This window comes from Sphaeramia orbicularis, chromosome 14, assembly GCF_902148855.1.
Source record: "Sphaeramia orbicularis chromosome 14, fSphaOr1.1, whole genome shotgun sequence".
NCBI classification, from domain to species: Eukaryota; Metazoa; Chordata; class Actinopteri; order Kurtiformes; family Apogonidae; genus Sphaeramia; species Sphaeramia orbicularis.
In genome coordinates, this window is record NC_043970.1 from 44,328,959 (window position 1) to 44,344,370 (window position 15,412).

The 15,412-nt window shown below is 35.7% G+C and overlaps 1 protein-coding gene across 2 annotated transcripts in view; it reads right to left on the reverse strand.

Annotated features, from left to right (window-relative positions):
- The window catches only part of ankfy1 (ankyrin repeat and FYVE domain containing 1), a 38,547-nt gene extending 23,577 nt beyond the window's left edge, over positions 1 to 14,970 (reverse strand). Inside the window, exons 1-5 of one of the 2 annotated variants that reach the window (XM_030154635.1) lie at positions 11,029 to 11,320; positions 8,621 to 8,828; positions 6,731 to 6,849; positions 2,169 to 2,304; positions 575 to 698 (exon numbers count right to left, since the gene is read on the reverse strand). In XM_030154635.1, the coding sequence (XP_030010495.1) occupies positions 575 to 698; positions 2,169 to 2,304; positions 6,731 to 6,849; positions 8,621 to 8,828; positions 11,029 to 11,068 (627 nt within the window). In that variant the 5' untranslated portion in view covers positions 11,069 to 11,320. Of the gene's footprint in view, positions 1 to 574; positions 699 to 2,168; positions 2,305 to 6,730; positions 6,850 to 8,620; positions 8,829 to 11,028; positions 11,321 to 14,915 lie in introns of those variants that run through there. The other variant, XM_030154636.1, reaches the window with a different exon arrangement.
- Between the last annotated feature and the right edge of the window lie 442 nt (positions 14,971 to 15,412).

The window sequence follows — 15,412 nt, forward strand, 5'->3', positions numbered from 1 at the left end:
AACAAAAAAACCAAAATGGACAAAAATCAAAAAATAATCAACAAAATGAGCCAAAGTGAAAAAATAATCTACACAGTTAACAAAATAAACAAAATGAATGAAAACGAACAACATAATTATCAAAAATGAACAATATAATCAACAAAATAAATAAAATAATCAACAAAATGAACAAAAATGTCCGAAATTATCCGGTTTGATTCAACACACATCAGATGTTTCCAACTGTTTGCTCTGCTTCTTGTCATGGGGTCAAAGGTCAAACTGAATAGTGATTTTAACCATTACGTCACATCATTCATTCAGATCTGATGCCAATAAAACAACAAATAAAAACAGGAGAAGGAGGAGCAGGAGAAACATTTCAGTCATTTTCTACTTTTTAGTTGTAAAGATAAGCAGGACTGCTGTGTAATAGAGACTTTTCTGGATTTTACTGCATTGTTTGATGATTTCATACATTTGACAACATGACAAAAGTACTTTTTTTTTTTTTTTTATAAATAATGCTTTTGATTGATTGATGTATTTATTTCGAATATGAATGTCAAAACAGAAGAAAATAAATGCTTACCCAGTGACTGGCAATGATCTCCCCACAGTAGTTCATTAAAGTGGTAGCGTTCAGCTCCTCCGCTGTCTGGTAGAAGCGAATGCAGTTCCTCACATTGACTGATGACATCACACCTTTTTCACATCTGTCCACATGCACATAAAGAATCATTATTAACCCCATAAGGACCACCATTATAACAGGCCTAAAACTATTTATGCTTTTGCAATAAAAAAGTGTCTGAAAATGTCTTTTTAGTCAATTCTTTTGCACCTTTTCTTCAGGAAGAACTGAACTTTCAATATTTGTCCCTTAATTATCATTATCATATGTAATAAATGCTTAAAACAGTGTGTTATAGTAAAAAAAAACACAAACTTAAAAATCAACTTGAATTTTCATATTTACAATGAAAAACAACTGTAAATGCTGATAATGAAACTTTATGAGATTATAGACATAAACTTTCCTCTATTTTCCATGTGTTCAAATATTGTTGTTGTTCTAGATCATTGTGTATCCATGTTCTTCTTGTTCTTTTTGGTTCTTTGGTGTCATTTAGATCCTGTTGATAGTCTGTGTTCACTTTGTGTCTAGTTGTAGACAGAGTCCCTCATTTCACGGACAAAAACATCAATCATCTGATTCAAATACATACACTGCATCTGTGTATGCTCTGGAGAGATCTGCATAGAGATTTACACATATATTCAAATGTACAGACATTTCTAGAGTATTTACAGATATAATACAACTATCAAATCAATTATACAGACCAGAAAATACAGAGGAAAAACTATGAAAAATAAAAATAGGACCAAGGCTCCTGTAGTCCAACAGCATATTTAAAGACATTAACATTGACATTCATTTGACCTTTCAAGGTTACTCAAGGTCAAAGGTCATGGCACCAAATGAAAGCCCATATGTGACTTCCTATCTATTGTCAATAGTAATTATATCAATATCTCCAACTGTTTTGAAGTTATAGCACTTTGAAATGTGTCCCATTATAAACCAATGGGGATTTTTTTTAAATTCAAAAATTCATATTTCCCAATACTTTGAACAACCTTGGTAGACTTTACCCCAGAGATGTTCCACAATGGATATCAAGTCATTGTGACTGACTGTTTCAGAGAAGATGATTCTGGAAAAACTGTTTACGGACGACAACTAATACCAACAGTCCATCAAAACCCTTCGGACCGTTGGACTAAAAAGGTGGAAAAAAAAAAATCAGCAAAACTCGACAAAACAAGCAGCAAAACACACTAGTAGAACACTCCAAAACAGCTCTATCACTATTATATCCAATTATTTAAAAGAATTCACTGCTAAAACGCTGATAATAGTAATAAAAATCTTCCATGTCTCTCTCAGTGACTGCACTCTGCTGCTCTCTGCTCCACCCCTCCCCCTCAGCCAATGCAGACCTCTACCCTAATGTGTTATAGACCAATAGAAAGAACCCAATCTCAGCTAAAAGATGCTGTTGGAATTGGGTCAATAGTGGGATCGTTTCAGGAGTTACGGTATCTGAAAGATGTAAAACGTTAAATGTGTCACCAGAGACACAACCGTCTTAAAAGGGTTACAGCACTGATGAGGTCACCTCTCTCTGAGCAGCTGGAGCTGGAAGCGATTGGCCAGTTTCATCAGGTCGATAAGGAAGGCATCGTCCTCGCTGAGTTCCAACTCGTCTGTATAGGCCCAGCGGAGCATCGCCGTGGCAACCTCAGGCTTGCAATCTGCAAATCCATCACATCATGAGGTCAGGGATACGAACATGTGACTCACAAACCACCTGGATCCACAGTATAAACACAAAACGCAGATATTTAAGGCTCTGAACACATTAGTACGGTTTAGATTTAACGACACATTTTCCTGCATTTACAACAACAACAACAATAACCCCAACAACAATCTTCAACACTTTAACCTCCGGAAAACTGAGCATTTTGGAAACACAGCTCAACCAGTTATAGTGTAGACCAGGGGTGTCAAACATACGGCTCGGGGGCCAAAACCGACTCACCAAAGGGTCCAATCTGGCCCATGTCATGAATTTATGAAATGTAAAAATGACACTGAAGATATTAACAACGAATGATGTTAAAATCATGTTAGTTCATGTTCCACATTCAGACCAATATGATCTAAAGGGGGTCAGACTAGTAAAATAACGAGGTTTACACTGTTGAGGGCTGACATCAAGGGTATATCCCTGAAATCCCCCCAATCCTCTGCTATATATAAACCTATCTACAATAATTGTTAGACCATTGATATGAACTACATGAACCTCATAGTGCAGAATAAAGGTCAGAGAACCAAGTTTCCACCTATTGAATGAAAATGTGCCCATATGAACTCTGGATGGTAGAACATGGACATTTGGAAGAACATCAGTATGAACCACATTTGATCTGAATCGGCTGATTATTGCTTGATTTATGTCCAAAAACTTGATGTTGAACTACAGCGCCCCCATGTGGATGACTGATAATACTGACAGAAGCTGAACTCCATAGGGTTCTTTCACTATGGTGGTTATCAAGGAGAAGAAATCCAACCAAATCTGTCCGAGTTATCGGCAAAACGCCAAGAAGATCTGAAGGTGTTTGGGGTAAAACCATTATATCCCTGAAATCAAGTTTTGGGGATAGATTAATAACATAATAACCTATAATGACAACTACAAATTTTTCTCTTAGTTTTATTGTAAAAAAAAAAAAAAAAAAAAAAAAAAAGTGAAAATATTTACATTTTCAAACCACCATTTCACAAAAAAAAAAAAAGAATAGGCTGAACAAATACGAGCCTGAAATACCTTCATATAAATCAGTGGAATAGTTCCAATATTCTGTCTGTTATTAAATGTTGTGTGTATTTGTAGATCTACTGTGATCTGTACATTAGAATGAACATGTGTAAATGATAAAATGAGGCTGAATATTGGAACAATTACACTTATTTTTCATAAGAAATTTCAGGTTGTTCATGTTATTCACATATTTACATACGTTTTTATGACATCTAGGACGACTGCACTTTTTTAATTTCGTTCAACCTGTACAATGACAATAAAGACATTCTATTCTGTTCTATTCTAAAGTATAGTTTATAGATGTGAACATTTTCATTATGTAATTTTATTTTTTTTCACCCTAAAACAAACAGCTAGAGTTGACATTATAGATAGATTATTATGTTTTTATTTTATTGGTTCGAGTTGTTCCTGGAATGTAAATAAATGTAAATGACCCTTGACTGTCATGTTTTTTTCTGTTCAATGATGCGATTTCACACCATTAATTCACCATTTTACGAATACATACTAATTAAACTATTTTCTATTATCTACAGGTGGGCGGGGGGGATATGTACTTGGGTCCGTTCTTTGAAAACGTTGAAAAAGTCAATAAAAACTATTTTATAATTCTTTTACTGGTTTGAGCTCATACTGGTCTGAAAGTGGAACCTGCACTAATATGAGTTTGACGTCATCCCTGGTGCAGACGGACAAAAACACTAATGATTCCAACACGTGCGACCCTAACACTCACAGCGAATCCGTCCCTGATTCATGAAGCCAAGCCGTTGCCCTTGACAACCAGCTGTTAACTCCACACAGATAATTACAGGTGATTCTGTCCTTGTTGTCTTCGCAGCAACAGATTCACAAGTAAATCTGCTTTTTATTAAGATGCCCTTGAGTACAAACACTGAAGGGAAGCTGTGATTTGGACAGTGTGAGACTGTGTCCAAACACATTATTATGGGATTTATGTTTCAGACGAGTCAGAATGTTGGGAACTGTTTCTTTTTGTCAAAATCTTAGTGTGGTCAACGGTGGTCTTCATTTTCACACAGACACAGTATCATATGTTCTTTAGGATACATTGTACAAGGCAGATGAAGGGAAGGGAAGATGTTATTATGCAAAACAATCCAAATCTCATAAGTAGCTAATGTTTATTTACACTTCGGAAGTGAATATGTGTGTGTTAAATAATAATGTGTGTGTGTTTGGCTGTTTTAAAGACACTTAACCCATAAAGACCCAAACATCCACCACAACCATCTACTGTTTAATACCTGTTGATCCACTAATCTTATCAATCCATGTCAATAATTGGTGTAAAATGCAGTTCTTCATCTTTTCATGGTCATCCAATATGACCCATTTGGACATTTAGAGGCCCCATAGTTACAATGGAAACACTGTCATCTTCTGCAGCATTGATTCACCAGTAAAACCCATGGAGTTGGATCAATGACAGTGGAGAAAATTAATAAAATTGAGAAAAAAAAAACAACCCAAAACAACAACAACCTACAAAATAAGAAATAAAGTGAAAAAATTAGCAAAAAAAAATTGGAAAATACAGTAAAAAAAAAGAATCAAATAAGCAACAAAATGAATAAAATGAACAAAAATTAATAATAAATCAACAAAGTAATAAGTAACTTTGACAAAATGAACCACAAACTGAACAAAATTGAAGGGAAAAAAAAACACGCAAGAAAATGGTCAAAAATGAATAAAATAATAAATAAAATTAACAAAAGTTATAAATAACATTGATTCACAAGTAAAACCCATCAAGTTGGATCAATGACAGTGGATGGACACACTGAGGTTATGTTAAAGAATAAATAAAATGAACCAAAATGAATAAAAAAAAACCCTACAAAATAATAGTGTGGAAAAAGTAAGCAAAAAATTTACTAAAAAAGCAAAAAAAAAAAAAAAAGGGATAAAATAATTAACATGAACAAAAAACACAGCCAAAATGACCAATAAAATGAACAAAAATAATAATAAAACAACAAAATAGGAAGGAGCATGGATAAAAATTAACACAAATGAAATCAAAATATTCACAAAATAATAAATAACATGAAGAAAATAAGCAAGAAAATGAACAAAACAAAGTAAGGAACAAATGAATAAAATAAATTTTAAAAAAATGACAAGCAACAAAATAAGCCACAAACTTGAAGTTAAAAATAAGAAAACCATAGAGTTTGGATCAATGACAGTGGGTGGAGACACTAATGTCACGTTTCCACAACGTGGTATCGGCTCGGCTCGGCCTTTTTGCATTTCCATTACGAAAAAGGGCCTGGAATCTGGTACCCGGTACTACTTTTTTGGTATCACCTCCGCCAAGGCTCCAGGACTGGGGAGCAGATACTAAAACGTGACGTATAAACAGTGCAGACCACTGATCGGTCAAAGAGTCGTCTCTGGGACCCGCCGTTTTACAACAAACAGATGTGGAAGTTTACAGTAAATATAGCGGTAGGTTAATCCACATGATAACAGCCCGCAGAACTACACCATGGTTTGTTGCGGAGGTTCAGACGTAAAAATTCAGCATGAGCTTGACAAGACAACACGAAATGAGCGAGTTTATCAGCCACTCTCTGAGCAGATGACACGGAAGTAATGCGCTGCATCGTTATGACGTCCAGGTAATGTAAAGTCCGTAGTAGCCTGTAATGGCAACGGTCGCCAGGAGTAGGACCTGGTACCAGAGTCGAGTCGAGCCGAGCCGAATTGAGCTGGTTCCACGTAGTGGAAATGCAGCATTAGTTTATGTTCAGTGAATTATAGATTTTAAAGAAAAAGTCACTTTTTCTTCAGTTTTCTCTGTTTCTGATTTAATAACCCTCCACTTTAGTTGCAGCTTTTATGAACATCTATATGATCAGTGAATTAAATACAGGAAAACACATGATTCTCAGTTAAAAATGCAAAATAAAGAACATAATATTAGAATAAAAGGTGATAAATCACTCAACAAAAGTTAAATATAAAGAAAAAAATATTTTGGAACTGCCACAAAAACATCCCTGGGTCTTTAAGGGTTAATATTTCTCAGGTACTTCCTTAAATTTCACCAAAACAGACTAGAGGTTTTACTAAGAAAAAAACAAAACAAAACATGAACTCCTGTCTGAGTGAGTGCTGAACTTTGACAGACACGAATACGTCCGTCCAAAACTAAATATTTGACCATCTGTTTACCCTGAAGTGGACAAATGGACAGAAGGCTGAGGCAGGTCCATGGATGTGAACTGTGATTTCATCTACCAGTAAGAAGCACAGATGGGACCAGTTTCATCTACCAGTATGAAGCACAGATGGGACCAGTTTCTCACCAGTTAGGTCCAGTTCAGACGTAGAGGCCAGGTTGGTCAGACTCCACACGTCACTACGAGCGGCCAACACGAACTTATGGGCACAGAGGTTCTCCCCCCCCACTTTGACCTTCAGATCACTGCAGAGAGAACACAGAAATTAATATTATTGGAAGAAGACCAGAAGAAGAAGAACAGAAGAAGAAGAAAAGAACAGAAGAAGAACAGAAGAAAAGAAGACCAGAAGAAGAAAAGAACAGAAGACCAGAAGAACAGAACATGAAAAGAACAGAAGACCAGAAGAAGAAAAGAAGAAGACCAAAAGAAGAACAGAAGAAGAGAAGATGAAAAGAACAAAAGACCAGAAGAGAAGATGAAAAGAACAGAAGACCAGAAGAGAAGAAGAAAAGAAAAAGAAGAAGACCAGAAGAACAGAAGATGAACAGAAGATGAACAGAAGATGACCAGAAGATGACCAGAAGAAGAGAAGAAGACGGGAAGAACAGAAGATGAAAAGAACAGAAGACCAGAAGAACAGAAGAAGAAGACCAGAAGAACAAAAGATGAAAAGAACAGAAGAAGACCAGAAGAACAAAAGATGAAAAGAAGACACAAAGTAGAACAAAAGAGAAAGAAGACCAGAGGAAGAAGAGAAGAAAAGAGGAAGAACAAAAGAAGACAAAGACAAAAAGAAGACAAAAAGACCAGAAGTAGAAGAACAGAAGGACAAAGAAGAAGAAAAGAAAAAGAGGAAGAAAAGAAGACAAAAAAGATGAAGACAAAGATGAGGAAGAAGAAAAAGAACGCACAGAACACAGTAATAATTTCAGACCAATAACCAACTATGACTTAAATACATACATTTCTTTTACTATTTAACCCATAAAGACCCAGTGCTACTTTTTTGGTAATAACACTAATTTACATTTCTCTCTATTTAACCTTTCTTAAGTGTTTTATCGTCATTTATTATATTATCCTCTGTATTTTCATTTTTTAAGTGAAAGTCAGGTATTTTCCTGTATTTATTTCACTGATCATGTAAATGTTCATAAAAGCACAGAGTAAATTCAAAGGTTATTATATCAAAAACAGACAAAAGACTGAATAAACAGTGTCCTTTTCAGTCCAAACTATCATTAACTGAACATAAACCCAGTGTGTCCATCCACTGTCACTGATCCAACTCCATGGATTTTACTGGGGAATCAATGTTGTAGAAGACGACGGTGTTTCCATGGTAACTACGGAGCCTCTGAACTTTCAAATATGGTCATATCTGATGAACATGAAAAGATGAAAAACTGTATTTTGCACCAATTATTGACATGGATTGATAGGATTAGTGGATCAACAGGTATTAAACAGTTTAGATCAGTAGATGGTTTAGGTTAAAGGAGGACGTTTGGGTCTTTAAGGGTTAAAGGTGGACGTTTGGGACTGTAAGGGTTAAAGGCGGACATTTGGGTCTTTAAGGGTTAAAGGTGGACGTTTGGGTCTTTAAGGGTTAAAGGTGGACGTTTGGGTCCTTAAGAGTTAAAGGCGGACGTTTTGGTCTTTAAGGGTTAGAGGTGGACGTTTGGGTCTTTAAGGGTCAAAGGTGGACGTTTGGGTCTTTAAGGGTTAAAGGTGGACATTTGGGTCTGTAAGGGTTAAAGGCGGACGTTTGGGTCTTTAAGGGTTAAAGTAATGGTTTGTTAAATTTTCATCAGTACCAGTAGTTTATAAATGCAGATCTTATTTTCATATGTTTTTGGATCCAAGAACCATGAATTCCAAACCCATTCTTTCCTAATCTCAGCAGGAGGCTGGTGGTTCCACAGAAGTACAGAATAATGTCTGTCAGAGCGCTGACTAAGCAGAACCACACACACACCTCCTTCGATCCCAGTGACCTGCAGAACCTCTCACCTGTACTGCTCCTGCTGGTAGAGGTCGGCCACGATGTCCAGCAAACGGCTGATGAAGGTGTCTGTGGCCGCGGGGCCGGACGGGCCCTGACCCGGGGACTGGGCGGCGAGCACGGCGCATCGCCGCTCGGTGTCGGCCAGTTTCTGCTGCATCTTCACGTACTCCTGCCGGAGCAGGGCCAGATGCTTCTGCAGCTTGGCCACCTCCTCTGCAGCAAAACAAACGAAAAGGAGACCCAGCAGTCAAAATAAAAGCCAAGGACACAAAAGCAGGTTAGACAAGAGCTATTTCTGAACACGGGGCGGATTAGACTCATTACATCTACTTTAAAGACGAGTCCAGAGCAGACGGAGCCACAGGGACACCTGTTAAAGCAGGTTCCTACAGGTTATATTTAAAACTTTTAGAACTAATCAGAACTGAATTAACACTAGGGGTGTGTATTAGCAAGAATCTGGTGATACAATACAAATCACAATACTAGGAACATGATAAGATATATCACGATACTGTTAAAAAGGCAATTTTTTGTTTGTTTCTTTTTTTAAATGACTATTTCCTTGAAGAATTTAATTACACCAGAAATATGCACAAATACTAAACACATTTTTATTTGATCCCAACAGGATCTAATGCTATATCACAAAATGTTCCTGTGTTCAAACTGAAATGATGTTTTACAGACATTACAGTTTAAGATCCTGTTCAAATGTTCATATTCTATTAGTTCAGAACTAACATCAGAACATTATTTTAGTTCAATCCCAACAAAGGAACTAACATTATTTAATAAAAGAGTGTTAGATAATAATAAATGAAATATAAACAAAAAAACAAAAATGAACCTCCGCAAAATCTGCATTTGAATAAATACCTAAAAATATCGATACAATACTTTTTAATATTGATACAGTATTGTGAAATGAAATATCACGATACATCACAGAACCAATATTTTCTTACACCCCTAATTAACACCCACACTGGAAAAACTTCACAACTCCTAGAATTTAGGAAAATCTAAAGGAAAATGGCTGGAGTTAGTGGTTTGGCTTTGTCATGTGTTTCCATGTCTGCTCATGCGACTCCAACACATTGACTCCCATCGTTCTGAGGTGAACTTCAAACATGTTCCCCTCCACTCATGTCAACCAGATGGAGAATGATCTGTTCTCCAAGCAGCCGTTATTACATTTACACTTCCTCATGGGTACTTTTCACTTGTGAGTCGTTCCTTAAATTTCCTTCAAGTCAGTTTTCTCAGGCCACTAACAGCTACACATGTGTTGGGTTGAATGTTCTGTATTCATTTCTCACTGGCGGCAAAGTTAGTGATAATTGGTTCCTAATTTCAATATAAATTGTCAGGTTGGAACAGATGGAACTGAGCCGACTAATGTTACTTTCTTTGCATCTTGGACATTTAAAAGACACATTTTAACACAGCCAACACGTTAATGGAAAAAGAACTGAAGATCTATCACATCAAATTTATAACCTTTAAAGACTTTAAGGCAGGGGTCTCAAACTCATTTTCTTTCAGGTTCCACATTCAGCCTGATTTGATCTCCAGTGGGCCGGACCAGTAAAATAATAACATAATAACCTATAAATAATGACAACTCCAAATTTTTGTCTTCTAGTGCAAAAAAAAACCCCATTAAATAATGGAAATACTTACTTTTATAAACTACCCAAACAAAAAGATGTGAATAACCTGAAAAAAATGGAAATTTCTTAAGAAAAATAAGTGCAATTTTAACAATATTATGCCTCAACTTATCATTTATACATGTTCATTTATTATGGATTGAATCTACAAAGACACTAAACACTTAGTAGCAGGCAGAAAATAGCTAAAATTGTGCTTCATTTTCTTTAGACATTTCAGGTTGTTCATATTTGTTCAGGTTATTCACATTTTATTGTTACAGGATAGTTTGTAAATGTAAATATTTTCATAATTTAAAGCTATTTTTTGCACTAAAACAAAGACAAAAATTTGAAATTGTCATTATTTATAGGCATAATGTAATTTTTTTTTTTTCCACATCAAACCGAGAAAAAAATATACAGTAGTCATTATTTCTTGTAGGTTATTCTGCTGTTATTTTACTGAAGACCATATTAGTTTGTATGTGGAACCTGAACTAAAATGAGTTCCACAGCCTTAACTATGGAATTTTTGCACTTCAATCCGCCCACGGGCCGGATTGGAACCTTTGGCGGGCTGCATTTGGCTCCCCGGCTGCATGTTTGAGATCCCTGCTTTAAGGTATTAAATGAAGATTTGTAAATTCAAGAATTTTAAAACTTTAAGACCCTGCAGAAACCCTGTAAAGACATTTCTAAGGGAAGCACCGTCATCTGAGACAACAAGACAATCCAGAATGTGTTCAGTACGTTACCCCAGTTCTTAGGAGTTGTCACTTGAGCCATGATGACCATGAACGCAGGGTTATGTTGTTGTTAAAAGCACTTTTCCAAGAATCATTTGTCGCACACAGCTTTTCTCAATCATCCCCACATGAAGTACATCTCCTGTCTGATTTAAAGAAACATTCTGTCTCAGTCCTTCCACAGAACTCTGCATTCCAACACAGATTCATGCCTCAGCTAAAAGTTCACAGGCCCATTTCCTTCCTTTAAACCAGTAAAGTTTTAGTGAAGAAAGAATGCTGAGGAGGCACGTTACTTTGTCCTCCCTCGTAAAACCGTTACTGGCACAACGTCTGATCATGAGGAACAGAGGATAGGGGTGTTTCTCAGAACCACATGACCAGCTCAGCACAGGAAGGACGGTACGCTGGGCCAGCAGCTTGGACGCAAGAGGCAAACCATGGCACTAATAAAAGACGTCTACTCTTATTTTCACAGTTACCTTTTATACTTGAATATCCAAATACTAAATGTACATGTGCTCTGTTAGGCTCTTTTTTGTCTCTCTCTTTGTACTTTAATTATGAATACTACTCTGTGTCTATACATATATTTGTACATAGTTTTCTTTGTCTTATTTCCTAGAGGTGTGATTGGCTATGTATACAAGCTTGTTAATATCATTATCATTATTATTATCCTTTTTTTTTTACTTACTTATTTACTTTATTTATATTACTTTTTTTCCATTCCTTTCAGTGTGCATTATTGATATCTTTTGCATAAAAGAAAAAGGATAACAGTGTGCCTCGTACCATTGATGTCCTGTGTGGTATCTTGTGAGACTGTTCTGAATAAAAATTTGAATTAAAAAACAAACAAAACAAAAAAAACACTTCTATGCATATATTCATTTGTTGAAACAGGCATTACTGATGAATCTCAGTCCCACGCACCTTTAATTACACAAAACATAACAACATGACATAAGAAAACCAGCAGAGCATGTTTAGAACATCCAACTTCTCCCAGACTTTCTTATATAAACTCTATAATCTGATCTAATATCTAATGTTAAAACCCTGGTCAAAACATAATTTCCACTATGCATTTTAATGTTAATTATGCACATGATCCCACTGAAAAATGATACTTTTACTTTGCACATTACAGTTTATTGTTAGATTGTCCAGATTTTTTATTTTTTTTTTACCAGTTCCTTTTTAATACCTCTAATTTATTATGTCTAGTGTGTTCTTGTGTTCTATTTTTTAGGATCAGTAAAATCTATCTATCTATCTATCTATCTATCTATCTATCTATCTATCTATCTATCTATCTATCTATCTATCTATCTATCTATCTATCTATCTATCTATCTATCTATCTAAGTCTTGGCATGTTCTAAAAGTCGTGGGTTTTGTGAGCATTTCCTCTTTGACCTTTACTGAAGATTTATCATGTTAACTTATCACCAAATGTGGATATACAGTTGTAACATGTTTGTTGTTGCTGTGGTTTTTTTTGTTTGGTTGGTTTTTTTTCAACTTCTGTGCGTGCAGTTACTTCCTGTGTGATTTGGTTAATGGCCACAACATTGTTCAAAATTAATATATTTTGTTGAAAAATTGAACAAAAAATAAAGGCTTCATATGTCAATATACATCTACATTTTGTTGCTGTCATGCATGTATAACTTGGAATTTGAAGTGATAGTAATGTATGATATACAATGTACATTATTGCAATTAACATGGTTAACACTTAATATATTTTATTGAAAAATTTTGCATAAAAAAAAAGACTTCTTAATAAGACATATTATGACTGAATATTAACAGCTGAGAATCAACACCAGCAACATTTGGTGATAAGTTAACATGATAAATCTCCAGTAAGAGAAAAACTGCTCACGAAAACCCACAACTTTTTGTCTGTGCCATAAGTCTCTGGACAAATACACATAAACACTAACAGTGGATGGACTTTGTAAGAGTAACCTTGCAGTATCTAACATAAGGGTCAGGTTCAGCGGTGACACGGTTCCATGTTTGGTGTTCAATGGGCTCTAACTTTGTACATATATCACCTATATTAATGTGTGTTCCATATGTCAGTAGATATTTGTAAGTTCTTAAACACAGTAAGGATGACAATTGCATTAAGTCAAATTTTTGACCAAAAATATTTTAAAATGTGCTGTAAGACAAAGTTTCATCAAAATGTCACTGATTTTGACAAGGTTTACACCAAAGTGCTTAATATGTGAATCTTACAGGAAATTCACTTAATTGTGCCTCTGATGGGTTAAATAATATATGAAGCTACACTGACGTCAACATTTAGGAAAATATATAGGCAACTTTTGGACTCAATGACACAGATTTAAAGTGACATGGTTTCAATTCTTGATCCTATTATGATGTAAGGACCAGTGTGTCTAGAAAACAAGTCCAATATTTTAATACATAATATGCTAACAAATGAGTGCATACAGAATAGGATGAGAGAAACTTCTATTATGCTCATAGATGTGTTTGTTTCCTTGAGTCTCTGGACAAATACACAAACACTAAGAGTTGATGGACTTTCAGGAGTAACTTCACAGTATCTAACATAAGTAAAGGTAAAAGTCCCTAAAATTCATGTGTCACTCAAAATGCTGCAGAATTAAGACACTGCTGGTTGTGGATTGAATGCCAAATTATCCACCAATTTAAACTGTCATATAAACATATGGGCTGGTCACAGTACAAAGGAAGAGGATCGTAATACTTAGGTTACATCAATATTCTGTCGTACAATGTTGCTGTGTGTTTGTTACCTTTCTGTTATTGTTCCTCCCATTGCTGGTATGTGCTGTTCTTCACCATTAGTAGTATTGTAGTTTTCTTACCATTGTTGGTATGTAATTATTATTATAATGTAAGTTATCTGTTACCCATGGTAAAACCACTATGAATGTACATTTGCTCCTATTTTTTCCACACATACTTTGGCTAAATAATGTAAATACTGTTGAATGAGTTTATTCTAATCTTGAACAGGCCTATCTGTTCATTGTTCTGGTTTGAAGTTTTTCAAACTTCATTATGTTAAGTTATTGATGAGAATGGGGGTGGAATTAAATCAGTTTTCTTCTTCCCACTCCGTTTTGAGCATAAATGAATGAATTTGCAATTATGAACTTGTATGTATTCTGTTGAATGTATTTGCATGATCAGATACTGTTGTATGCAGGTTATTTGGGCTGTAAAATGCTTACTCACATGCTTGAAATAAATAAAATAAATGAATGAAGATGTTAAGTAGATTTCCTTTCAGAAGCTCCACATCTCAGGGTGGAGGTGTTGCCCTTGGCTGTGGCTGCTCAGCTGGCTGTTGGACATAATACCTGACAGACAGTGTCCAGTGACAACACCCCTGTCCTGTGTCTGCTCTGCGTTTACCTTCCATCATGTAGATCAAATGGAGATTAAATGCGTAAAAATAATTACAAAGTGAGTCTTAATGCTGTTCAGACTGGAGCTGGAAAACACTTGGACACGATGACATTTGGAGATAGCTAGGTCCGTCTGGAAGTGTATCTACAAGTCGGTCAAAACGGCAGGTTAAGTTGCGAACATGTTCTCCTAAAAAGCCTAAATGTTGTCCGCAGACCAACCCACCACAAACATCCGAGGCTCGCCCGGTTCGGCTAACCAGCAGCTATAAAACCCAGCTAGCAACAGAACGACACAAACGACACAGGGTCTGAGCAAGAACTGACAAGACGCGGGTTTCACGGCTCCGTGTTTCCACAAACACATAAAACACGTTTCATTACAAAGACTCAGAAAGTGAACAGTCCGACACTCCAACGACCAGAGTGTGAAGAGCGGGTGTGTACTTAATATCCAAAAAATCAATCTCATACCTTCCGCCATGTTGCTCAGCGTTAGCTCCGTGAATGTCGGTTTTTATCGCGATATGATAGTAGGGAGGCAGCGGCGGTGCGTTCAAGGGTTGTATGAAAACTCAAAAGTCACATGCTGTTTTACGGTCCGACAGAAATGAATACGTTTTAACAACAACGGGTTAATCTCAAAGCCAAAACGAATGGATTAAATGTTCTTTAGCACCGAAAATTAGTCATTTTTTTCTTTTGGACATTTTTAAAATAAATATATTCATGTAATAATAAATTAGCAGCCTCACTTGTAGTCTTGAGATGAAAAACACTCAAATTTCCCATAAAGATCAGTAAAGTTAACCTGAATTTAATTCATAAAAACAGGTCATTTGTCACTTTATATTTTATTATTATTATTATTATTATTATTATTATTATTATTATTATTATTAGTAGTAGTAGTAGTAGTAGTAGTAGTAGTAGTAGTAGTGGTAGTAGTAGTAGTAGTATATGTAGAATCT